The 25,950-nt window shown below is 48.4% G+C and overlaps 2 protein-coding genes across 2 annotated transcripts in view; one reads left to right on the top strand and one right to left on the bottom strand.

The window, feature by feature from the left end:
- SCARB2 (scavenger receptor class B member 2) overlaps window positions 1–25,950 on the top strand; it is a 1,272,731-nt gene that overhangs the window by 310,285 nt on the left and 936,496 nt on the right. The gene's annotated exons all lie outside the window — the stretch shown is intronic.
- On the bottom strand, window positions 15,119–16,374 carry LOC138510851 (myb-related transcription factor, partner of profilin-like). The gene is made up of 2 exons (XM_069626523.1): window positions 15,954–16,374; window positions 15,119–15,624 (listed from the first exon to the last, which is right to left on the bottom strand). The coding sequence occupies exons 1-2, from the start codon at window positions 16,372–16,374 to the stop codon at window positions 15,119–15,121; spliced, it is 927 nt and encodes a 308-aa protein (XP_069482624.1).

The following is a 25,950-nucleotide window of genomic DNA, read 5'->3' as shown; positions in this document are numbered from 1 at the left end:
GGGTAATAGGATAGAGGAGAAGTGGGGTCTAAGTGGAGGTAGGTGCATTGTTTAAAGGAGGGGTGTTAAAGGTGCGAATTATAGGGGAACAGGTAGGAAAGGACTGGGGGGTGTTTCCATAGTGGGAATAAGGAGGTGGTCAGGTGAGGATGGGTTGTCTGAGGCAGGTGTTGGTAGCGGTGGGGGAATAGCTGTAGGAGTTTGGAACTCATTCATTTAGGAGGGGTGCGGCATCTGCAGGTAGTAGATTGGGCTTATCCAAAGATAGGGTGAAACGTTTGGGTCAGTGGAGGTCCGGGAAATACAAAGGGTATATTAGGGATTTGGGTAAAGGGGCTGTTTGAAATAGGGTTTGGGGAGTAGAGGAGGGTTGAATGTGGTGGGGTGGTCGTGATTGGAAAGTGATATTGTGATTTCTTTTTCAGATGCTACGCAGAGGTTGGGGGAGATGCCGCAGAATTGGTTTGTGGGCCACTGTATTGTTAAGTGAGCGGGGAAGAAGGTGGAGAAAAGAGTTTTTGCAGGCAATTGGGCTGCAGCTACAAAGTGGCATTGGTAAGGTGGTCAGGTTGAGGGGGGCTTTGCTGGGATCAGCTGCTGCCTATGTTAGCAGGGCTGAAAGAATATCTATGGGTCTCAAGATGGGGTGATAAGTCATGCAGGGGAAAATGACCTAGTAAGAGACACAGGTGTGGCTCTTTTTAGAAAAGGAAAAGGGATTGGGAATGGGTCTGGGAAATGTGGCCCAAAGCATATGTAGTTTGGTCTAAGCTGTTGCCGCAGAGAGTTTGGTGGGGAGTGAGAAGAGAGGGAGCAGTAGAGCAGGCAAGGAAGGGAATAAATAGAGAAATGGGAAATGTTTGTGCCTCTGCGGCAGTGAAGGTTAGAGCACAAAGAAAATGTTTATGAGAGTTTCAAGATTTTCAGGGAGGATGGCGGTCACCTGTCCATTTACTGGAATAGTTATTATCTGGCGGATTAGACTTGGAAGTTGGAAGAGTAAAGAGTTGGAAGTAAATAGAAGTGGTAGGGGTGGGGCAGAAAGAAAACCCCGGTGGATGGCCCCTTTAGATTTGTATTTGTATTTTGTATTTCATTTGTATTTTATTGAATTTATATAGCCCTTTAATCCAAAGTGCTTTACATGAGAACAAGAAAAAAATACAACAAGCATAAAATGGCAATTGAATCACAACTCGAAAACAGTATAAGGAACAATTTACAATATTGCTGAGGTGATGAGGGAGTGGAGAGGGACAGAGGTGTGAGAGGGAAAGTGAGGAGTTAGTGGAGGTAGAAGCGGAAGTAAGAGGGAAGGCGAGAAGGTGTGGGGAAGAAGAGAGGAAAGGGAGGAGTTAGTGGAGGTAGAAGGGAAGTAAGAGGGAAGTCTAAAAGGTGTGAGGAAGAAGAGAGGAAAGAATAAGACTAGTTAAGAGCCGGAGGTGGGGTAGAAGGGAGAAGAGAGGATGGAGAGGGTAAGGAAGTACAGGAGTAAGAGGTAAGGCATGAGGCGGGGGGAGAGGTAGGAGAGGAAGTGAAAGGTGTTAGGGAGGGGAATGGAAAAGATAAGATTTTAGGGAAGAGCGAAAGGAAGTGTAGGAGGAAGAAGAGCGGATGTGGAGGGGGAGGCGGTTACAGTGGAAGGGAGCGAAGAGTTGGAAAGAGCGGAAGCGGGAGGGGCACAGGGTGGTGGAGGAAGAGAGAGTAGGAAAAGATTTGCAGAGCTGAGAGTACGAGAAGGGGTATGGAAAGTAAGAAGGGAGGAAAGGTAGGGGGGCAAGACCATAGAGGGATTTGAAGACAAGACAGAGGAATTTGAATTTGAGCTGGGAGTGAAAAGAGAGCCAACCTAGAGAGGTGAGAGAAGAGGAGATGGAGTCAAGAGGTGAGAGAAGACAGAGGGAGTGGATGGCAGAGTGGTAGACAGATTTGAGTGGGGAGAGGTGAGAGGAGGGGAGTCCAAAGAAAAGGGAGGAACAGTAGAAAAGTCCGGAGAAGATAAGGGAGGTAATTAAGAGTTTGGTGGCTTGAAAGGTTAGGAGGGGTTGCATTTTACGAATGTTGTAAAGGTGAAAGCGACAAGACTTGGCAGTGAGAGAAATGTGGTAGGATAGAGAGAGGTGAGGGTCAATATTAAGACCAAGGTTACGGGCATGGGGAGAGAAGGAGAGCTGGGAGGGGGGAAAGTGAATGAAGGGGGAGGGAGGAGGAAGAGTATTGGCATGGAACAAAAGGAGTTCAGTTTTATCACCATTAAGAGTAAGAAAGTGAGAGGACATCCAGGATTTAATAGCAGAAAGGCAAGAATAGAGTTTATCATGAATGTTAGGAGTGAAGGAGGAGAAGGAGAGGAAAAGCTGGGTATCATCAGCGTAGAAGTGGTGTGAGATACCAAAAGAGGAGATGATAGGAGCTAAGAAGGAAGTATAGAGTGAGAAAAGAAAAGGGCCAAGGACAGAACCTTGGGGGACTCCATGGTTGAGAGGATATGGGGGCGAGGTAGAGCCACCCCAGGAAACAGAGAAGGTGCGGTTTGAGAGATACGAGGAGAGCCAGTTGAGGACATTGTCTTTGAGGCCAAATGAGGAGAGGGAGTTGAGGAGAAGAGGATGGTCAACAGTATCAAAAGCAGCGGAGAGATCATGGAGAATAAGGATGGAAGATTGCTTAGAGTAGCGAGCAGAAAGGAGAGAGTTCAGAACAGAGATGAGGGCAGATTCAGTGGAGTGTAGAGGGCGGAAGCCGGACTAGGTAGGGGAAGGAGGGAGTGGTTAGAGATGTAGGAAGAGAGTTGAGAATAGACAATGTGTTCGAGAAGTTTGGAGAGGAAGGGTAGGAGAGAGATGGGGCGATAATTGGAAGCAAGATGGGGATTAGCAGAAGGTTTTTTGAGAATAGGGATGATAGTCGTGTGCTTAAAAGGAGTAGGAAAAGTGGAAGTCAAGAGGCAGATGTTGAAGAAGGAGGTGAGATAGGTTACAAGGAGGGGGTAGATTTTAGGGATCAGGGGGTTGGAATGGGGTCAGCGGGAGAGGCAGTAGGATGAGTTTTTGTTAGAAGGAGGGTAACTTCAGAATGAGTGACAGGAGAGAAAGAGGACATAGAAGAGGATGGGGACGAGGAGGAGGAGGAGAGTAGGAGGGCGAGGCGAGGATAGATTGGCAGAGATTGAGGACTTTGTTAGAAAAGAAGGAGGCAAAGTCAGTAGCGGAGAGAGGAGAGGCGATGGAAGGATCAGGGGTAGCTGGAGAGAGAAGTCAGGCTAAAGGTTGAAAGATGCGGCGAGGGTGGGAGGATTGAGACTGGAGAAGGTCAGAGAAGTAGGTGCGTTTAGCGGAGTTGAGGCAGGAGTCATCGAGGGTATGATAGAAGTATGCAGATTGGTAGGAGGGGGTAGGGTGTTTGAGCCATTGACGTTCAAGGCGCCTAAGGAGGCGGCGCATGGATGAGAGGTGAGATGAAAGCCAAGGTTGAGCAGGTCGGCGAGAAGGGCGAAATGAGGAGAGGGGCTAAAGAAGATTGAGAGTAGAAGAAAGAGAGGAAGTTAAGAAGGAGGAGGCATCAGAGGCAGTTAGAGAGGAGAAGTGGGAGAGGGGGAGGGAAGAGGAGAGGGATGCAAGGAATAGAGAGGAGTTAAAGCTGCGTAGGTCACGCCGGAAGAAGCAGGTGGAGGATGGAGGGGGAGGAGGAGAAGGGGAGGGGGGAGAGAGAAAATGAAAGTAAAGAGTGATCAGATAGGTAGTTGGGAAGGGAGGAAATAGGAGAGGCAGTGAAAGAGGAGATAAAGATGAGGTCAATAGTAAAGCCAGAATGGTGAGTAGGAGGAGAGGGGAAGGGAGAGAGGAGGTAAGAGTCAAGGATGGAGAAGTGTGGAGAGGAGGGAGGATTAGAAGAGAGATGGAGATTAAAATCGCCAAGTACAAGTAGTGGGGTGGGGCTGGGGGAAATGAGGCTGAGGAGATGGTCAATATCCTCATAGAAGGAGCTGACTGAGCCAGGAGGGCTGTAGAGGATTAGGAAAGAGATAGCATGAGGAGAATTAAAGATTTTGAACATGAATTCAAAGGAAGGGAGAGTAGGTAGAGAAGTAGGAGAGGGAGAAGAGGTGAAGTGTGGCCGAAAGAGAAGGCCTAGACGACCTCCGCGGCCAGAGGGTCGAGGGATATGTTCAAAAGAAGAAGAGGAGGAGGTGAGGGAAGCAGGTACAGAGGTGTTGTGGGGAAGGATCCAGGTTTCTGTAATATAGAGGAATTGGAGGTTAAGGCGTACGAAAAGGTCAAGGACAGCAGTAGTTTTCTTACAAATCGACCTGGTGTTCCAGAGGGCGACGTCAAAGGCATTGGAGGTGTTAGTGAAATGAGGGTATATAAGGATGCGGCGATGGAATGAGGCATTGGGGAGTGGGGTAGAGTGGGTATGGGAAGAGGGGGGAAGATTGAAAGAGGAGATGGCCATGAGGAGAAGGCAGAGTATTTTGAGGGAGGAGAGGTTAGGAGAGAGAGGGGAGGGAAGGGGAATGGAGCGGGTCTGAGAGAGGGAAAAAAGCATAACAGGGAGTAAGATAAGAAGTTGATCAGTGGGTCGTGAAGCTGCTATGGGAATATGCCTGGGAAGGAAAATGGTAGGTGGGGGAGGAGATAGGGTGCAGGGAAGAGGGGCTGAGGTAGGGGACAAGCTCTGAAGGCAGTAGCACACCGGGGAGATTGGACCGAGGCGGTGGGAATACGCTCTGGAGTGGGCCGATTGACGGAGAGCCCGGTCACCGTTGGTGATGAGGCGCTGGGTGAAGTTAGTGGGAACTCGCCCACCACTGTGGGGGCAATGGTAGAGCAGCCAATTGCAGTGGGAGATTTGTCTAGATGATGGTGTACAGCGTCACTGAGGTGGGATGTTGGGAGTGACCGGAGGGAGCAGTATCAAGTGCAGCCAGTTGCAGTGGGAACTGTGACTCGATGTTGGTGTGCAGCGACACTGAGGTAGGATGCTGGGAATGAGAGGAGGGAGTGGGATCAGATGCCCTGAGGAGGATGATGCAGGGCTGAGGAGTGTGTAGGGAACAGGAAGGTGAAGAAGGGCCAGGTGGGAAAGCCTGGTCCATGAAGCAGAGCAGGATACCCTAGGAGTAGGTTGGAGGAGGGAAGGTGGCAGGATTAGCTCAGACAGTCCAGAGTTGATGGCGAAAGCTACAATAGACAGCTGAGGAGGGCAGGTAATTAGAACTCAGGTTGAGAGAAGCTGGGGCAGCCCATGCAGTCCTGGAAGGGCGGTAGCCATGGCAGGCCGAGGTGGACTGCAGGCAGAGCGTGACTGATAGGCGACTTAAGCCCTCAGGTCAAGACTGGTTGGAGTGGCCCACGCGGTCCAGGTGGGCAGTAGACGTGAAGAGTAGAGGTGGAGGACAGCTAAGTAGATCTATGTAGGTGGTGGGAGCTCAAGAGCAGTTGGGATGGCCCAAGCAGTCCTGGAGACCAGCAGGTACAAATGGAAGGCAGCCAAGTGGAACTGCTTTGGTGGTAGGAGCTCTGAGGACGAGGGTGGCAGTAGCAGTAAGTGCAGTCCTGGAGGAGGGAAGTAGCAGATGCAGATGGGGCGGTAGCCGTGAGAAGTAGAGGTGGAGGGCAGCCCAAGTAGTACCTAGTAAGTGGCGGGTGCTCAAGAGCAGTTGGGGCAGCCCAAGCAGTCCTGGAGACCAGCAGGTAGAGGTGGAGTGCAGCCCAAGTGGAACTGCTTTGGTAGCAGGAGCTCTCAAGACGAGGGTGGCAGTAGTAATCAGTGCAGTCCTGGAGAGTGGTAGCAGCTGTAGTTGGGTGAGGTGAAGCTGAGATAGGGGCTACGCATGTAGTCCACTGGCAGTGGCCCAAGCAGTCCTGGAAAGCTGGAATCCTATAGTCCAGGAGACCAGCAGGAGACCAGCAGGTAGAGGTGGAGGGCAGCCCAAGTGCAACTACTAAGGTGGTAGGGGCTCTCAGATGCTGGTGAGGGAGCAGGTGCGTAGGCGATGCCACACACAAGCCAGCATAGGGTAGAAAACTGGGTCAGATCCAGAAAAATGACAGTCACTGGGCGCGCAGATAACCAGCAGGCCGCATCCACCTGTCACAAAATATACTGCAATGCAGGCCAAAGTGACAGTAGGGCAAAAGCATTAAGTACTGATCCCCAAATTGCAAGCCAGTGATAGGATCGATGGTAGCTGGCCCTTGGCAGGTGTGGGCTGCTGCGATGTAGCAAAAGCAGCAGGAAGGAGGTTTTATCCACAACACTGTAAGGTCAATGAGCACCGGGGGCGGGCTGTGCAGGCACAAATCAGATCGCAAAGGGGCCTTCCAGATGTCACACGGGGGAGCAATCTTACACCTTGGCAGGTGTGGGCTGCTGCGATGAAGCAAAAGCAGCAGGATGGAGGCTTCACCCATAACACTATAAAGTCAATGAGCACCGGTGAGGGGTACTATAAAAGTCAATGAGCACTAGATGAGCGGGGAGTGAAGCACCATTAGGGAATAGCGCGGGAAAGGATGGGGGTGGTGCTGTTTGCACAAATGGGCTACCCCATGGGAACAGGTTTTGAAGATGGAGGGGCATGGCCCCAGGGAGAAAGCGGGACGCCTTGAAAAGATGGTAAGGATGCGGTAAGGACCAAGGGATAGGTAGGGAGGAAGTGGATCTAATTATTTATTTATTTGTTGGGGGGAATGAAAGTGTTGAATTATTAAATTAGGTGTTAAAACATTTTTGTTAGTCTGTTAGGCCAAGGAGCCAGGTTAGCGGTTATTTGTGAGCTTTGGCCTGTCATATTAAAGCACCATTTTCCACTACAAGCGAGTCTGGGTGTTTTTGTGCAGTAAGCCAAAAAGGGGGACCTGGGGGGAACGCAGAGCGTTTCCCCCACCATGATTTTTGGCGCTGCACAGGGCAGTGAGCTGGCCTGCGCATAGAGCACCCTAGTGGGTATTTAAGGGGGGCAGGGAAGGTTCTGGAGCAGTCGACGGTTAGGACGTGCGTTTGTCCCCGCCCTCCCACCCTCTTTTCCAGGAGAGGAATGGTTTTAAAATTCCAGGTAAGGGGGGGGGGGGTCTTTTTTAATAAGGACGTTTTTGGTCGGTTTTTTCCCCCTCAATAGTTTCTCGGGTCTTAGTTGTTAAGGGAAGTAAAAGGTTTTTGGGCACTTTTGTTGTGACAGGCTTGGGCATTAGTGGGGGAAGTTGTGATGTAAAGTTTTCGTTGCTGATGTGGCAGGTCAGCCTGGCTGCAGGTCATAGGAAGAGGGAGTTTGGTGTAGAGGGGAGTTCTATGGTATTTAGGTTGTTGGTTGCCTGGGGCATGGCCCCTTTAGATGTGGGGGGAGTGAAGCACCATGGGTGAATAGCTCGGGAAAGGCTGGGGGTGGTGCTCTTTGCACAAACGGGCTATCCCATGGGAACAGGTTTTGAAGATGGAGGGGCATGGCCCTGGGGAGAAAGCGGTACGCCTTGAGAAGATGGTAAGGAGACGGTAGGGACCAAGGGATAGGTAGGGAGGAAGTGGACTTAAATAATTATTTATTTGTTGGGGGAAATGAAAGTGTTGAATTATTAAATTGGGTGTTAGAACATTTTTGTTAATCTGTAAGGACAAGGAGCCAGGTTAGCGGTTATTTGTGAGCTTTGGCCTGTCACATTAAAGCAACATTTTCCACTACAAGCGAGTCTGGGTGTTTTTGTGCAGTAAGCCAAAAGTTGTGGCCACAGCCACGTAAGCTATCTACAAGTGGGTGCAAAAGGTGCTCTGCACGGTTTCTGCCAAGCACCTGTTGAGTCAAATAGGCGCTTCAAAGACACATTTCTAGAGTAGCGAAAGTGTGCAGAACTGCCGATTCTCGAATAGCACTTTCTGTATAGTAGACTTGAGGCTGGGACAGAAAGCACATTTTAGAGTGATCTTGTGTGGCCTACTTATGTTTTAGCATTAACGATTCTTAAATAGAAAAACATTTTTTAATGCCAAACCTAACACTTTCCTAGGAATGTTACCTCTTTTCCTCTGTGATGACACCTCGTGGATGCCTTAGTTTAGCGCCTTTTTTTAAATGCAAAAGTGACGTTGGATTTATTAGAATCAGCAAGTACTGGCTGCTCTCTACTTTTTGCGGCTCTCACATGCTGATTCTGCGCTCCTGCTGAATGTAATGTGGAAAGCCGACATTCTACCCGCCAGTTTCCAGCGCCACCTTTCTGAGGTGAGAGGAAATGCCCTGCTTTCCAGCAGCCAAAGGGCCTGATTCTAAGCTTGTGAAAAAAAGTGTATGGAAAACGGCATTCTCCCTTCCACTTTCCAACACCACCATTCTGAGGTGGGTGGAAAAAGTGGAGGGGAGCTGTGCCTTCAAGCAGCAAAAGCTGCTAAAATCACACTTTGTGGCGGAAACATGTGCTCCAGTGACATTGCAAGCATTTCTTAATAGACTGCCACTTTTCTAGTTTAAGAACATTTTCTTAAGCTTTCCTTAAACTAGAAAAGTGGTGCTGCAGTCTAAGAAATGCATTGTTTATAAAGCAAAAAAGGGTGCAGTGGAGTTTAACGGCACCTCAAAGGTACCTTAACTGTACTCCTTTTTTTCTCATGCAAAACCAGTGCTGCTGCGAGGAGAATCCCCTCCTTGTAGCTGCCCTGCATTCCTGACGGTTACCAGGGCTGTTGTCAAGCCATAAATCAGGCACATGAAAAGCAACATGGGGCCTCATTACGAGGTTGGAGGTAACAGAAAAACAATGCCAGTAAAGGATTACTGGCATCGTTAACCGCTCTGGGCTATTATGACCCGCCAACCCGCTATTAGCGGCACCGTAAGTAACGGTGCCTCTAATAGCAGCATGGGCGTGGGCACGCGACCCTACATTCCAGCAATAGCGGCATGGCGTAAACAGGACAACATCACAAGTCAGGCGGGCATGCAAATAGCGGCATGAAGTAGGCGCTAAAAGTGGATACCGGCATGGCGGAAATACCGGCATCGCGAACCACCCGTAAATGGCCATGTGCAGTGTTCTCAACTGCCACAAGTGCACACAATCAGCACAGGTGGAGGCAATGTACACTGGGCCAGCACACCCCTTCCCACACCCATTCACACATCAAAATGATTCCAATACTAGTAGCATTACTGGGGCTGGAAGACATGCTTGCATTGCAACACCAGCAAGAACAACAACAGGCAGCACAGAGGAGACGCAGGAGGAGAAGGAGGGTGAGACAGGCACATCATGCCCCACCAGTGCAGGCAGTCGTACCACTGAGGCAGCCCCCAATCCCTCGAATCAGAGCCAGTGCATTCAACCTAACCCCTGAGCAGATCCACACCATGTACCGTCTGGACCGGGACATCATCACCACCATTGTGGACATGATACACAACGACATTGTCAGCTTCATAGACATCCGTACCGCCGCCCCCCCTCTACTTAAGGTGGTGTCTGTGCTCCACTTCCTGGCCACAGGCACCTACCAGAACACGGTAGGGCAGATGCATGGCATATCACAACCATTATTCCCACGCACGCTGAACCACGTGCTCGATGCCCTCCTGAAGCACACAAGCGACCACATATCCCTACCACAGACTGCCCAGGAGATCTCAAACACCAAAGTTGGCTTCCATTCACTGGCAGGCATCCCAAATTGCATTGGTGCCCTCGACTGCACCCATGTGGAATTGGTGGTCCCACATGCCATGACGGCAGTGTTCCCGCTAAGCTGTGCGCATGTGCGCCTGCCCAGCTTCCTTCTGGGTGCCACTCATAAGATTTTTATCAGCGCACACAGACAATACTCACTTATTCAAAAATATTTAATACAGCACAAGCCACAGCAATTAATTAATTGAAATTTGCGTGCTCTAACAGCAAAATACACACATAAGAGGTTAAAAACTAATATGAATTGGCTCAGGGAGGCGGGTATTTGTTCTTCTTTCCTTTTTCTGAACCCTTTCACTCTCTTTCCTTTTTCTATTCTGTCTTTCTGGGTTTTGTTGGAAAATTGCTAAAAGATGTAACTTGTAGATCTACTTCAGGTTGTTGATTTGTACTGCCGTACAACAAGTTCATGTATGTTTTGTAAGATCTCAATAAAAACAATTAAAAAAAACGAATATGAAAAACTTGCTCGATGAACTGAAGAATCTAACCAAGATATGCCTGCACACATTAACCAAATGTGTACCGGACAACCTTGACTCCTCCTCTCTTGGCTCTGTGAAAGGTTAGCAGACGTGTACCTACATCCACTTATTTTAGGTTTGTTGTAATATGAATGATATGAATAATATGAATAACGTTCACGTGCCAGAATTTCTGTTACTTATTGTGCCTTACTAAAAGCGTCACCCACACGATACAATCAAACTACCAGCTATAATATCGGATACTGACTGTAAGTAAGCAGGCTACCTGGATGTGTAACCTTATCCCATACTTCCTCTTCTTTGTATATATGTCACGCAAGTGCTTTGAAGCGGCACCCTTGCAAGTTAACACATTATAAAACTCAAATATTAATTTGACCTGTAAGGATTTTGAGAAGACAAATGTGACGCTCAGCGTCTCCAACTTTAGCATAACTAACATTACCCTATAAGTAGAGAGCAACATTGCAATATCATTTACTTTGCCTACAAGGGATAATGGGTATGGACTATGCCTGGCATTACTCATTCATAGTATCGGGGCACTGGATATTCAGATAGGAGAATATTTATTTTTTTATTTTTTATATTTTTATTAATTTTCAACAGAATATTACAGTACACATTTCCTTTGGACATAGACCATCACAGATTATATGGTAACTCGCTTCCATGCAAAAACAGTTTCTCTGAGCACTGTGTAATCCTACACAATGATGTTGATATTGTATGCACTGCAAAAGAATTGCATACATGCAGAGTCATGGCATTCTTAAAATGCAGATAATATGTTGAGGCATTAAATATGCATTGCTTGCAAAGTATTGTGGGTCTGCAAATACCCAGTGAGTGTTTACTGCTACAATCCCTCACTTTTTACAGTGCTCTATCAACTAGCATTGGAGGCAAGCACAGGGGCCGGGGAAGGGTATGGGTGGAAGAGCACAGGTCATCACTCCTTGCGGGTGATGAACAAAGCAGCAAATTTCAAAAACCAAGTCAGAAGTTTCAATACACCGAAGGAAATGTGTTGCTTGTTTGCTAAAGTATAGGAATCTAGTACCCGTCTAGACAACAGCACCTTCTTTTTCTTTCCATGCTCAGCTTCTCAGGTCTTTTCAATATAACCATGTGCTCTGTATCGTCTCTAGCATCTCCCTGCATCTTATTTAACTAATAACAAAGAATTACAGAAGAGGGATCCATAGTTACAGACGAAGGAACTCAATCTGTTCTCTCTCGAGATTTGATGCCATTAACTTAAAGGGCATATATATGTGATTTTCTTACACGGGGATCCATAATAAACCTTTTCTAGGCTCTGGTGCGGAAGGGTGGTAAAAACTTTGGACTACATTATGTTCCCTGTCATTTCACTTTCTATGTCAGGGCTACAAGCAAGTCTCTAACCAGGTTTTGCTCCCTACTTGGAGTCACATGATTTTTCAGGGTGTAAAAAAAGTAATTAGCTTTGCCAATAGGGATATTTTCTGCTTATTAAAAGTGGTTCTTCCCCTTAAAATTCCTGTTGAGTTCAGGCATTAATATTATTAGAGTTCCTTCCTATGCCACTGCTCTACTGGTCATTAATTCGAAAAAACATCAGTGGAGCTTTGTGGGTTGAAGCAACAAAATGTTCGTCGTTTCTCGTTTTTGTTGGGCACATTTTCATATTTAGGGAGTACAAATGGATGGTGTTTATGTCTCCTAGCTGTAAGGCTGGTGTTATCACTACCCAAAGGACAACCTAATGTGGATAGTAAGCAGAGGCACAGGAATATTTGATCATCATATTCTGAGGTGCAGTTATTCTGATACAATTATCATCCTTACACTAATTATTAGAAGCATGTTCTCCTGGCCTTTGAATTACTTAATTAAAGTGGCACTTGGACTCCTATCAGCATGTTTTTGACGCTCTGCTTTTAATTGACATTAATCCATCGGCAAATGTATCCTGTCTGAATTTCTTGACAGCCACATCAGTTTATGACGAGAGATATTTGTGTTTTGTATTACACATGAGTGATTTTCCAGTGGCATAAAACTTCTGCAAGGTACTGTGGGAGATGAAGTTTTGGACTGGTTGATGCGTTTTCCATATAATCACATATGATATTCTATTTTAGCCTATGTGTTTGTAAAAAAAGTGTTGTAAGATTTGTCAAGAATTGCAGTGACTGGGAAGAGGAAATTCCTTTCCAAACTCTCTTCTGCGACGGTTGTTCACTAAATACGCATGCTCAGAAAGTGGCATACTTCATTAGTTAGTTGTGCACATGGAAAATAATGTTTGCACAACAGCCAACCAGTTCCGCACATAGAGAAAAATAACTAGAGGGAACATTGCATGGAGATAGTGTACTGCAACCGCAAGCTATACCACTCCATCAACGTGCAAATGGTATGTGACTCAAACAAGATCATCACACATTGTTGTGCCCGATTTCCAGGATCAACCCATGATTCAATTGTTCTGCGGAACTCCACGATACCACGCTACATGGAGCGACATGCAGGACAACGTTCCTGGCTACTCGGTGAGTTGCATGGCAAGCACATGGCAGTGTGATGTGGGGAGATGATTGGGGGGGAGATGCATACTTCACCTGGCTGAGATGGGGGGAGAGATGCCTACTTCACCTGGCTGAGATGGGGGGGAGAGATGCCTACTTCACCTTGCTGAGATGGGGGGGAGAAATGCATACTTCACCTGGCTGCGATAGGGGGAAGAGATGCCTACTTCACCTTGCTGAGATGGGGGGTAGAGTTGCATACTTCACCTGGCTGAGATGGGGGGGAGAGATGCATACTTCACCTGGCTGCGATGGGGGGGGAGTGATGCATACTTCACCTGGCTGAGATGGTGGGGGGAGATGCATACTTCACCTGGCTGAGATGGTGGGGGGGAGAGATGCATACTTCACCTGGCTGAGATGGTGGGGGGAGAGATGCATACTTCAACTGGCTGAGATGGGGGGAGAGATGCATACTTCACCTGGCTGAGATGGGGGAGAGAGATGCATATTTCACCTGGTTGAGATGGGGGGGAGAGATGCATACTTCACCTGGCTGAGATGGGGGGGAGAGATGCATACTTCACCTGGCTGAGATGAGGGGGGGGAGTGATGCATACTTCACCGGGCTGTGATTGGGTGAGAGAATGAACAATGCCCATACTCCAAAGCAGGCCAGACTGGACCTGACACCTGAAACCTAAATGCAAGACGTAAGAAGCACAACAATGACAACAAGGCAGTACTGCAACCATTCCATAGCCATCCACATGTACACTGTACATAATCAGAACGCAGCCCCTGCAACACAATGCAGCGACATGCAGTTAGTATGGGCAATGCAAATGACCGAATAACAGCATCACAACGGACATGTGTCCATTATTGCGTACAAAGGAATCACATGAAGCCAATATACAGAATTTCACTCGTACACTACCACAGAAGTGCAGCATACCAGCATAGGGACATCAAGCGTGGAATGGCAGATCATCAAGAGTCTGGCTTCAACGGTGACAGGATCAACGCATACGATTAACTACACATCACCTAGATCGTGGCAACTACTGCAGTGGGCAACCAGAGTGCATGAACACTCACAAGGAATAGGACACCCCTGTGTCCACTAGATGATGCTACGCACACCTGTTGATCATGTGACTTCACACATTGCAGTTACTTTGATTAGCTCAATTCATGCAAGTATATGTGGATGAGAACAGGAAATCAATGCATGCTTTTGTGTCATAGGTACAGGTTCCATTTGATGAAATCACTTACACATAACCTTTGTTGCACCCATGCAGGTGATGCTGGCGATCCCTTGAAGAGGTGGCTCCTTACCCCTGTCCGGACCCCGCAAAACAGGCACGAAGAGGACTACAATTGTGCACATACCCATACCCGTGTGGTGATCGAGCAGGCATTTGGCCTTTTGTTTCCTGAGCAGGTCGGGTGGGGCACTCCTGTACAGGCATGAGAAGGTGTCCAAGATCATCATGGCATGTGTCATGCTGCACAATATGTGCATCAGACGGAACGTGCCTCTGCCCCCTGACGTTGAACTGCAACCGCCTGACGAGGGGGATGAGGAGGGAGGAGATGGGGCTGCACGTCAGGCAGGTGGCGATGCACAGGAGGGACGTGCTGTGCGCCAGAATTTGATTAACCAATATTTCTAATACACATGGATGCGGAGGGTGCCATGGAGGTGGGACTCAGGGCACTGGTTATGTGGGGGACATGAACACTGTGCACTGTTCACCAATAAAGCATACGTACACAATAAGCAATGTCCAGTCATGTGAATTCTCTTGACACAACGGGTGTATTGAACATTAAGAATATTGAATGTGCCCAAACCCTCCACCCCACACACCCTCGCCCCCTCCCACTCCCCCTACAACTCCCCCACACACCCTCTCCCATCTCCCCCTCCCCCTACAACTCCCCCACACACACTCTCCCCCTCCCCCTACAACTCCCCCACACACCCTCTCCCCACTCCCCCTCCCCCAAAACTCCCCCACACATGGTGTTCACTTCCATGCACCATTAGTCTGCAATAGTTCAGAATGGCAGGCTGCACCTACATCCCATGTCCACTGCCAGCATCGGGTGGCCCCATGTCCGACCTGCGCAAGTTCCGCGCGGACCTATGCAGCGGGCTGGTCTGTGTGGAGCTGGCATTCAAGGAGGTGCCTGGTTGGTCAATCACCTGTGTGGGACGCAGGGCCTCCAAGGAATCTGCCATGCGGGGGAGGACCTGCCTCACAGCTGCCAATTCATCGCATATGCATGTGGAACTTGATTCAATAGCACCTTTGAAGGACTTTGCATATTCCCGGAACTCCTCCCTCGCCCGGGCACCTTCATTGATGTGCTGGGTCACCAGCGCTGTCAGCTCCTCCTGGCACTGTTGGATGACTGTGATACACTCTTACCTGTCCCTGACACCGGTGGATGTCGAAGCAGCATGCGACAAGGGTGCTGCATCATGCATGCTCCCCGTGGAGCTGATGCTCCCTGGCCATGGCTCAACAGCAGACAGCTCATGGCTGCTGGCATTGTGTGTGCTGGGTGGGGAGAGGTGGGGTGACTGCTGCGGGCTTGTTGCGGCAGGTTTTCCGGGTGTCAGACTGTGTGCATCATCATCCGGCAGGGGTGCCGTTGCAGCTGCTTCTCCGACTGTACTGCTGGCAGTGGACACAGAGCCTTCAGCCACTGGCTCCTGTGTGGTGGTGGCTGGTGTCGGTGCTGTGGTAGTGGCCCTTTCACACATCGGTGCAGTAGCTTCCTGTGTTGGTTTGGCCTTGTGTGCAAGTCCAGGTTTCACTGTGCCCCTTGATGTTGAGGGCCTGTTTACTCCCTCCGTGCCCCTGGCCTTCTTCACAGGTGTTGTGGGCTGCTCCATGGGGTTCTGAGCCTCACTGTCAGATTGTGTGCCTGTGGGGGACCAAGAGAGGGACAGCATCAGTGAAGGGGTCTACGTGCATCGTGCATGTATTGGGGTTGCTGCAGTTCTATGGATTGGCAGGTATTTGCAGTTGGAGTTGTGACATGCAGGTTGCTTGCCATATGGGTGGGTCATGCAGGTATACGTCTGGGTGACACATGTATGAGGTGCAGCATGCATGTGGATGTGATGGTGCTGTGCACTGCCTGTAGGTAGAGTTGCGTACATGTGTGTGGTGGCCCCAGCATTGGATAATTTCACTGTCAGTTTTGGGGACATCTTCAAGCTTTGCATTACAGTGGTTTCTTAGGACACTTACCTCCATCAGCCGATGACGGCGCTCCACGCTCCATATCCCCCACTCCCTCGATCGCCTCCATTCCAATTGTGCTTACACATGTCTCCTCCCAGCGAGTCATCTTAATGGGTGAGGGGTCTCCGCCACCTGTTGCCATGCCCTGGCTACGATTTGCTGCAAGGATGTTACGGACGCGTAAGTGCAGGTCATCCCAGCGCTTGCGCATGTCCTTTACCGTGCGTGGGGTGGTGCCAACCGCACTCACTTTGCGTGCCACCTCCTCCCAGATCTCTATTTTACGCAACTGTGCAGGTTGACGCAGATCAGCAGCAAACACAACCTCACCATTTTCGGCCAGGGTGTCCGCGAGCATGTTCAGCTCTTCTTCAGAGAAGCGCACCTTGCGCAGGCACGCAGCTCCTTTTTTCAGGGCCTTGGGCATGGTGATGTGGTGATGTGGTTGTATGTGCAGTTGGGCCAGCTGTTCTGCTGATGCAGGTCCAATGTATGGAGGATTTCAATGGATTGTGTTTTTCAAGATGGCCGCCGTTGCATTTCCTGTTACGGCGCGATGACGCTATTTCCATTTCCGGCATTAACATGCTCGCTATTGCCGGGTACGCTATTTCCGGTCCCCGCTATTTGCGGAACCGCTACTTAGTGGTAGGCGGAGCAGGTGTTTACGCTTAACGTGCTGCCGGTAAGAGGTTTTTGTGCCCTTACCGCATAGGCGGTGCGGGACGTTACCGGCATGGCGGTAAGCGCGTGCACGACCACTCGTAATTGGGCGCTAATTGCACCATGGTTGGGACTCGGACACGTTATTGCCGCCATGCCAGTAAAGTGCCGACTTTACCGGGAAGGTCGTAATGAGGCCCATGGTGTTTGTAAGTAAAGTGTGCCTCCTTCATAGAGGAACACTTTCCTACATTTGCACGCACCTCAGAATCGGCCCCAAAGCTGCTTAAATCTCTCATTTAGATAGAAACATGTGTACCAATGGCACTGCAAGTAGTTTCTAAAAGACAGACACTTTTCTATTTTAAGAAAGTTTTTTAAGCTTTCATTAAACCAGAAAAGTGGTGCTGTATTCTAGGAAATGCCATTTTTATAAAAGGCAAAAGGGTGTCCGGCAGCGTTTAACGGCACCTCACTGGTTGCTCATTTTAAGTCCTCTTATTGGCATGGTAAAGCAGTACTTTTGAGAGTCGTATCCTGTCGCAGTGCCAGCCCTGCATGTTTCATGGTTGATAAGGCTGTTGTCAAGCAGTAAATCAAGCACATGCTGCAGTCGTGGAATTGGTAACAGACCACCACATCACCATTTTGTTCAGAATATGGTGCTTTTAAAGGAAGTGGTCATCCTTAACATATGAACACCTGCCTGTTTTTGCATGCATCTCAGAATCCGGCCCTACCACCTACTGTCAGGCCGCGTAAACTGCTGATATGGGGTGGAAATTAAAGTTTCAGATTCCATGTGAGTCTGCCACTTTCAAATTGCTGCTGAATATGCTGCTATTTAAAAAAAGTGGCATTTTGCCACAAAGGTGTCATAGTGTTTCTCCTTTTTTAATGTGCCAAATAAGTGCTCTGGAAAGCAAAATCCACTCGCAGTGCCTCCCCTGAATTCCCCATGATTGCTAAGGCTGCTGTGAAGCAGTAAACCAGACACTTTCAAAAGTTGTGCTTTGATGACAGTCCATCACCTTATCACTTTAACAGAATATGGTGCTTTTAAGTATAGTGTTCATCCTTCACGGAAGGTGTTAGAATGGATTTCTAAACTCTGGCCTGGTAGGCAGATGTTTAAGGAGGCTACCGTTGTTGGATGAAAAGGGGACTCTTCTGGGAAGATAACCAGACCAATTCACGATAGCTTGGGGAGCTGTCAAGGCTAAATCTCAGTGAGGGCGATCAGCAGTCTCCAATGAGCACACACAGTGGAACACCAAGTATTACAATTATACAGCAGTATACAAAGAAAACACCATTTATTATAGGCCCAAAAACAACACAATGAATAATGAAATGCCCAAGTAGAACACCACACAAACAACGCACTATGTAATACATATACAACCACTGGAGCCAGTGCGAAAAATTTAATAACTCTACCAATACCTGCAAAATAATATGGTGAGTAACTGTAGCACCGACGGACTTCAGATATGTCACTCCTAGGAGTCCAGTCCTAAAATGAGTGGTCAAGGTTCAACGCACACATAATGCGCATGGTTCTGCAAATAATGCACAAATGTTGGGGTGGTCGATGATGGTTTCAATGGGAAAGAAGGGTTTGCGTTGCGCATGCCATATTGGGGACTGGGGTATACACGATATTAGCGCAAAGGTGAACTCTGCTATGTATCTTGTGTAGTTAATAAGAATGGGCTGAGTGTTACTATTATTGTTATTTTGTGTACAGTTGATACATTTTAGATTTGCACACATGTAGCAACATAATGTAGTTGTGGGGCATGCAATGCAGCACCTAAAGAAAGCACACGAGGAGCGTCATATGCACACACAATAAAGATTTGCGGACGGGGAAGCCACTCTGAGGGGATGCAGTAGTCTTGAACACACATGCACAGACATATATACACAGGGGTTTTCAGGGAACTGCATTTGGGACAGTTGGGGAATAGGGGGTACATGGTGAATACACAAATTCATGGGAAGATTGTATACTGAAGGTACCTCATACTTGGGGTTTATATAGGCTGCAGAAACCTGGGTTGGCAAGATAAACTCTGTGCGACCTGGGAAGTTGGTTGAACGAGGTTGAAGGACGGGGGAGGGCAGCTAACTGCATTAAGCCAGCTGCGATAACATCAGATGGTCAGTTGCGGCTGGGTCGACAGAAAGCACTTGCTGTTTATTTCTTTACAATTTGATGCTGTTGTAGATAGGAGATGTAATCTTCCTGAGAACATGGGAGTTTGTTATTCAGTGACCAAGTAATTCCGGCCACCTGGCAGGGTCGACTTGGGGACATGTAATAAACCCAGTGCAAGGGGTGCTTAATGGCAGAGATAGCAAATGGTTTATGGGTTTCAATCAAGTTCTAAGAAAAATTACCAAGATGTGCAAGACACACTGTGTGCTGAAATGGTAGTTGTAATAGATTAGCATGAAACGAGAGTGTCACCGGGGTCGGTGATATCTTCGTCCGAAAGTGTAGCTTCTGAAATCTCCCCCTCCCCCGACTCCTCACCTTCTTCTTCCTTCCAAGAACCCTTCTTTTCTTTTCTTCGAGTAGACACCTTTTTTTTATGAAGATAGGGACGACCCCGGAAGGAAGCCACCGTGCTCCCCAAGAAGGGAGACCAGGGGGCCCACCCCCGGGATCGACCAAGAGGGGAAAAAGCCTTAGGCACAAAAAACCCCTGTAGTATCGTTGGGTGTCTTGTAGACGTGGAACCAGGAGTACTTATAAGGTAAGATCTGGTAGAAGTGGCTGGAGACAACACGAGGAGTGAAGACTCAGAAACACAGGCAGTCCATTAAGAGGTCCGAGGAACTGGTACACAGGCTAAGTGAGGAAGTACTAATGCAGCAAGCAAAGGCAGTCCAGGGGAACAGGCCGGAGTCTGGTACACGGGAGGTCACAGAAGCAATACTGAAGGTAGGCGAAGGAAGAGCGGAGAGAGTAACAGACAGGAAAAGGAAAAAAAAGCGGTAAGTGAAGATGGGAAGGTGGGAGGGGAAGCAAGATGGAAGGAGGGCAAGGGAGAATTACTGCGAACCAAAAGAGAAAGGGAAAGGCAGACAGGTCCAGCGGAAAGAATAACAGAAAGGTTCAGACAGGGTACGAGGACCCGACCAGCAGCAAGCGAGAGAGCAGCACGAAAGCCACAGGTAGCAAGCAACTCAGCCTACGGACGAAACCGGAAGCGTTGCAACGCGTCCGTGACCCGGAAGTGGCTGGTTAAAACACCGGGCCGCGGAGCGTCTAGCCAATCAGAATCAGAAAAAGGGAACCAGGAAACAGGGGGCGTGGCCGAAGCGAACGAAGCTAGGTTCCGCGTCGCCAGCGGCTCCATAGACGCCAGGAACTCGGCGGTATGACAGTATGCCCCCTCCTATACGCTCCTCCTCCGGGTTTCCCTGGATGGAAAAAGTGGTATTTGCGAAGTAGGACAGGAGCATTAATGTGTGTGATGGGTTCCCAAGAGTTTTCCGAAGAAGGGTAGCCCTTCCACTTAACCAAATATTCCAGCCTGCCCTTATGATACCTGGAGTCACAGAGTTGGGCGACCTCATATTCAGCTCAAGTGGAACCCTGGGGAATGGGAGTCTGTCTAACCTGTCGTGCCCATGTATCAGCATGAAATGACTTAAGTTGGGAAGCATGGAAAACAGGGTTACCCTTTTTAGGTTATTGGGTAGTCTTAGGCGAAAAGCCACAGGATTGATTTTCTGTATGATCTCATATGGCCCTAGATATTTTGGAGATAACTTGGAGGGATGTACCCAACGAGGTAAATATCTAGTGGAGAGCATAACTTGGGTACCCACATCCCATCCTGGTACAGGTCTACGATGTTTATTGGCTTGAATGCGATATCGGGCTTGGGCTGACTTAAGGCCTTCTTCTACCTTCTTGTGTGTCTCTCTAAGGAGGGAGAGTGAAGAATCTACTGAAGGTACGTTAGTAGAAAGGCCCGAGACAGGAAGAATGGAGCGAGGGTGAAAACCATAAGTACCAAAAAAAGGGCTGAACCCCAGAGCTGCATGTGTGGAGTTATTATAAGAGAATTCAGCTAGAGGGAGTAGTGTGCACCAGTTGTCTTGTTGGTTGTTGATAAAGCATCTTAAGTACTGCTCCAGGGTTCCGTTCAAGCGTTCAGTTTGCCCATTGGATTGTGGATGGAATCCAGAGGTGAGAGCTCTTTCAATACCTAGTCTGCTACACAGGGCCTTCCAGAACTGGGAGGTGTACTGACTACCCCGGTCTGAAATAATCTTGTTAGGTAGACCGTGTAACCGGAATATGTCTTGGAGAAACACTTCCGCCATCTTGGCTGCCGTAGGGACGCCAGGTAATGGGGAGAAGTGAGCCAATTTGGTAAATGAATCCACTACTACCATGACACAGGTGCATCCTTCAGACGGAGGTAAATCCACTATGAAATCAGTTGAAATTGTGCTCCAGGGACCCTTGGGTACAGCATTAGGTTCCAGTAGACCAATTGGTCTTTTTCGGGATGATTTACTCCTCAGACAGATGATGCATGACTGAACGTACTGCTCTACATCCTTTCTCATAGTAGGCCAATAGAAATGTCTTTGAAGATAGTCATGAGTACCAGCCACACCCCTGTGTCCTCCTAGTTTAGAGTCATGACACCAGACAAGTGCGGTTTTACGAAAAGCCGGAGTGGGTAGATAAAGTTTTCCTCCTACTAGGTAAAGACCGTTCCTGATTTCATAGGCCAGATCTTTAGAGTGTTTTTCAATTTCAAAACGACCTCCAGAATCCTCCTGTACCTGTTGAAGGAATTTAGAAATTATTCCGATAGTCCTGGACTGGGGAAACATCCGTTCAAGATTCGTCTCTGACTCTGACAGGTAATCACACCGGCGGGAAAGAGAGTCGGCTACAACATTATTTTTTCCCGGGATGTAAGTTATGCTGAATTCGAATTGGGCGAAGAAGTGAGCCCATCGGGCCTGTCGAGTATTGTAACACTCGAACTGTTTGAGAACCTGTAAGTTCTTATGATCAGTCCTTATGGTGAACGGGAACCTTCCTCCTTGAAGTAGATGGCGCCATTCTACACAGGCCGCTTTCATGGCTAGAAGTTCTCGCTCAATAACCGAGTAGTTCCTTTGGCTGGAGTTTAGGGTCTTCGAGAAATAAGCCACCGGATGTTCTATACCCTGGATTTCTTGAAGAAGCACAGCCCCTATTGCGGCTGAAGAAGCGTCCGTCTCTAGAATGAAGGGTAGATGTTGGTTTGGTTGTTGTAAAATGGGTGCTGAACAGAAGGCTTCTTTAAGAGTACCAAAGCTGTCTTCTGCCTCCGTTGTCCATTTAAATGGAGTTGCAGATTTCTTTAAGAGCGAGGTGATTGGTAATATCTTTTGAGAGAAATTTGGGATGAATCTCCGGTAGAAGTTTGCTAACCCCAGGAATTTTTGTATCTCTTTGACTGAGGTGGGTGAGGGCCATTCAAGGATGGAAGACACCTTATTTGGATCCATGGAGATTCCGTGGTCTGACAGAATGTATCCTAAATAAGGAATGGAGGAGGCTGAAAACACACATTTGGTGAGTTTAACCGACAACTGGTTTCTCTGTAGTCTTCTGAATACTTCCCTAACATGTTCCACATGGTCTTCAGGTGTACGAGAGTATATCAGTATGTCATCTAAATAAACCAATGTGGTTTGGCACAGGAGATCTGAGAATAGTCTGTCCATAAATCGTTGGAATACCGACGGGGCATTTACCAATCCGAACGGCATTACCTGGTATTCAAAAAGTCCGAAAGGAGTCCGGAATGCTGTCTTCCATTCATCTCCTTTCTGCACCCGGAGTAAGTGATACGCATTCCTCAGGTCGAGTTTGGTAAAGATGGTAGCACCCTGTACAGCTTGTAGGATATCGGTTATCAATGGCATAGGATACCGGTCCTTTATGGTAACCTTGTTTAGGCCGCGATAGTCTATACACGGCCTCAACTCCTTAGAATCCTTTTTTGAGATGAAGAACAGTGATGCCCCTGCAGGGGACTTGGAAGGCCTAATTAGCCCGTTCTCCATGTTGCTGTCCAGGTACTTTCGGAGGTATTGTTTTTCTTCTAATGATAGTGGAAACATCCTACCGAAGGGTACCAATGCACCTGGGGTGAGATCGATGCAACAGTCTTCAGGCCGGTGAGGAGGGAGCTCTACGGGTATCTTTTCAGTTGCCACTTCATTGAACTCCTTCAGGTAGTGGGGAAGACAGTGCACCGTTTTGACTTCGCAGCTATTAGTGGTCTTGACGGTCTCGAATCTTGGTTCTGGCAAACATTCCGATTTGCATAGTGAGGACTGAAAGCTAAGTAGGTTTCTAGACCAGTCAATACAGGGGTTGTGTCTGCGTAACCAACAGATACCCAGGATAAGAGGGAAGTGAGCAGCTCTGATGATATCGAATGCGATACTTTCGGTGTGTTGTTGGATGGATAAAGTAAGTGCTTTAGTGGTATGAGTGATCAAACCCGAGCTCAAAGGTTCGCCATCAACTCCTTCCACCTTTTGATCTTCGTTTTTGGCTATCCTCTTGACTCCATGTCGTTCTGCCCAATGGGTATCCATAAAGTTTCCTGCTGCTCCACAGTCGAGTAGTGCTAAAGCGGTTACTTCTTTGGGGCCCACTCTGAGAGAAACTGTGAGCACCATCAACCGGGAGTCCTCAGATGTTTCTGTAGAGGATACAGAAAGTGGTGCGTAGGGACTAAAAGCAGCCCCTCGGTAATGCGTCCCAATGTTTACCGAGGGCGAGCGTTTCCCGATCTTCTGGGTGGTACTTCCGGACAATCTCTTAATAAATGTAATGAAGATCCACAGTACATGCACAAGGATCCCTCCCTGCGCCGTTTCCTTTCTTCCGGTGTCAGTGGGGCTCTGGTGGTTCCAATCTGCATGGGTTCTTCTTTAGTTGTCCGTTGGAAGGGTATAGATGCTGGTGAAGGAGTCTCCACGGGAGGGGGTACGCTTAGCCTGATCTTCCTCTTTTCTTGACGTCTTTCCGTCATCCTGAAGTCAATTCGGAGGGTAGCTGTCAGAAGTTCGGCGAAAGACACCTGTCTTTCTATTCGGGCAAGTTCGTCCTTCAATTCCTCCCTTAAACCTCGCCGAAATATGGCATACTGAGCCTGTTCCTGCCAACCTGCCTCTGCAGCCACCTGTTTGAAAGTGGTGATGTATGTCAGTAAATCAGAATTCCCTTGAGGGATGTCAAGGAGGTCCTCCGAGGCCAAGTATGTACTCTCTGTTCGCAAAAAGGTTTGTTGAATCAGGGCCTTAAAGGCATCGTAGTCCTGTAAAACCGGGTCTGACTGGTTTACTAGAGGGGTAGCCCAAGCCAGGGCATTCCCGATCATGTGGGTGATCATAAACCCCACCTTGGCGTGATCTGAGGCGAAGGTCTGAGGGCGAAAGGTAAAATGAAGATTGCATGCGTCCAGAAATTCTTTAACCTTCTTTGGGGATCCATCGAACTTCCCTGATACTAGGGGAAGTGGAGGTAAATCGGCTAAAGGTCTTTCTCTGTCCGTCATACGCTGTTGAAGGGTGTCGTTAGCAGTCTTAAGGTTCTGCATCTCTAGACTTAGACTTTGTACAGCGGCTACGAGTTCTTGTACCTGCTGTGGGGTGGCCATCTCTTTTAGGCGTTGCAAACTGTCACCGGGGTCGGTGATATCTTCGTCCGAAAGTGTAGCTTCTGAAATCTCCCCCTCCCCCGACTCCTCACCTTCTTCTTCCTTCCAAGAACCCTTCTTTTCTTTTCTTCGAGTAGACACCTTTTTTTTATGAAGATAGGGACGACCCCGGAAGGAAGCCACCGTGCTCCCCAAGAAGGGAGACCAGGGGGCCCACCCCCGGGATCGACCAAGAGGGGAAAAAGCCTTAGGCACAAAAAACCCCTGTAGTATCGTTGGGTGTCTTGTAGACGTGGAACCAGGAGTACTTATAAGGTAAGATCTGGTAGAAGTGGCTGGAGACAACACGAGGAGTGAAGACTCAGAAACACAGGCAGTCCATTAAGAGGTCCGAGGAACTGGTACACAGGCTAAGTGAGGAAGTACTAATGCAGCAAGCAAAGGCAGTCCAGGGGAACAGGCCGGAGTCTGGTACACGGGAGGTCACAGAAGCAATACTGAAGGTAGGCGAAGGAAGAGCGGAGAGAGTAACAGACAGGAAAAGGAAAAAAAAGCGGTAAGTGAAGATGGGAAGGTGGGAGGGGAAGCAAGATGGAAGGAGGGCAAGGGAGAATTACTGCGAACCAAAAGAGAAAGGGAAAGGCAGACAGGTCCAGCGGAAAGAATAACAGAAAGGTTCAGACAGGGTACGAGGACCCGACCAGCAGCAAGCGAGAGAGCAGCACGAAAGCCACAGGTAGCAAGCAACTCAGCCTACGGACGAAACCGGAAGCGTTGCAACGCGTCCGTGACCCGGAAGTGGCTGGTTAAAACACCGGGCCGCGGAGCGTCTAGCCAATCAGAATCAGAAAAAGGGAACCAGGAAACAGGGGGCGTGGCCGAAGCGAACGAAGCTAGGTTCCGCGTCGCCAGCGGCTCCATAGACGCCAGGAACTCGGCGGTATGACAGAGAGATACCACGGACACCAGCAAGTCTAGGTGGATAAGATGGTTATCACTGGTTCAAAGAAAACGTGTTTATTTTTCTCCCTCCTCATATTGATGGTGTCCTTGTAAAAGCCATGCCTATCACGCCCGGGGGTTAAGAGGTCACTGGCCAGATATAACTTGCAATAAATTAGGATTGTTGTTTGTGAATATGTAACTATGTGATGATGTCACGACGGACTATGGAAAGCTCCCATAAAGGGGCTGTACTGTAAATATAAGCTGAATGCAAATGTATATTGAACGTGGTGGTGGTGGTTAGGTGAATGTATCCAATGAGAGTGTGGGAACTTTGGGTGATTAGATTTCATTTTACAGGGTTAGCAAATCATGTTTGGGGGATGCCTTTGTAACAAAATATATGGGAGTGTGATAAATGCGGCAACAATGTATATAAAGTGTAATCTTTTTATGGGTTAAGGAGAATCGTGTTTGTTCTGTTTCTAAGGAGTCATCTAGCCCCTTCCAGCCGTTTGTGTACAATAAACTTGCTTTACGGACAAATGTGCTCTCACTTCTTGGGAGGAAGGCCTATTTTGAGTAAGGAGATCAAAGTCCACCCCACATTTGATGGCCCAAGCGAGATCTGCAGGCTTTCCGAGATACTGGGAGTTTCCTGTCTGCACAAATGAGCTGCTGCGCTTCTCTGG

Source organism: Ambystoma mexicanum, chromosome 6p (assembly GCF_040938575.1).
Source record: "Ambystoma mexicanum isolate Mex_15411 chromosome 6p, UKY_AmexF1_1, whole genome shotgun sequence".
Classification (NCBI taxonomy): Eukaryota; Metazoa; Chordata; class Amphibia; order Caudata; family Ambystomatidae; genus Ambystoma; species Ambystoma mexicanum.
The sequence above is the reverse complement of the archived record's forward strand: the minus strand, read 5'-3'. Positions and strand labels throughout refer to the sequence as shown.

Coding starts and splice junctions, on each gene's coding strand:
- LOC138510851 (XM_069626523.1), bottom strand. CDS start 16,374: ATGCCCAAGGCCCTGAAAAAAGGAGCTGCGTGCCTGCGCAAGGTGCGC. Junction 15,625..15,953: donor GCCGTCATCGGCTGATGGAG/GTAAGTGTCCTA, acceptor GGTCCCCCACAG/GCACACAATCTGACAGTGAG.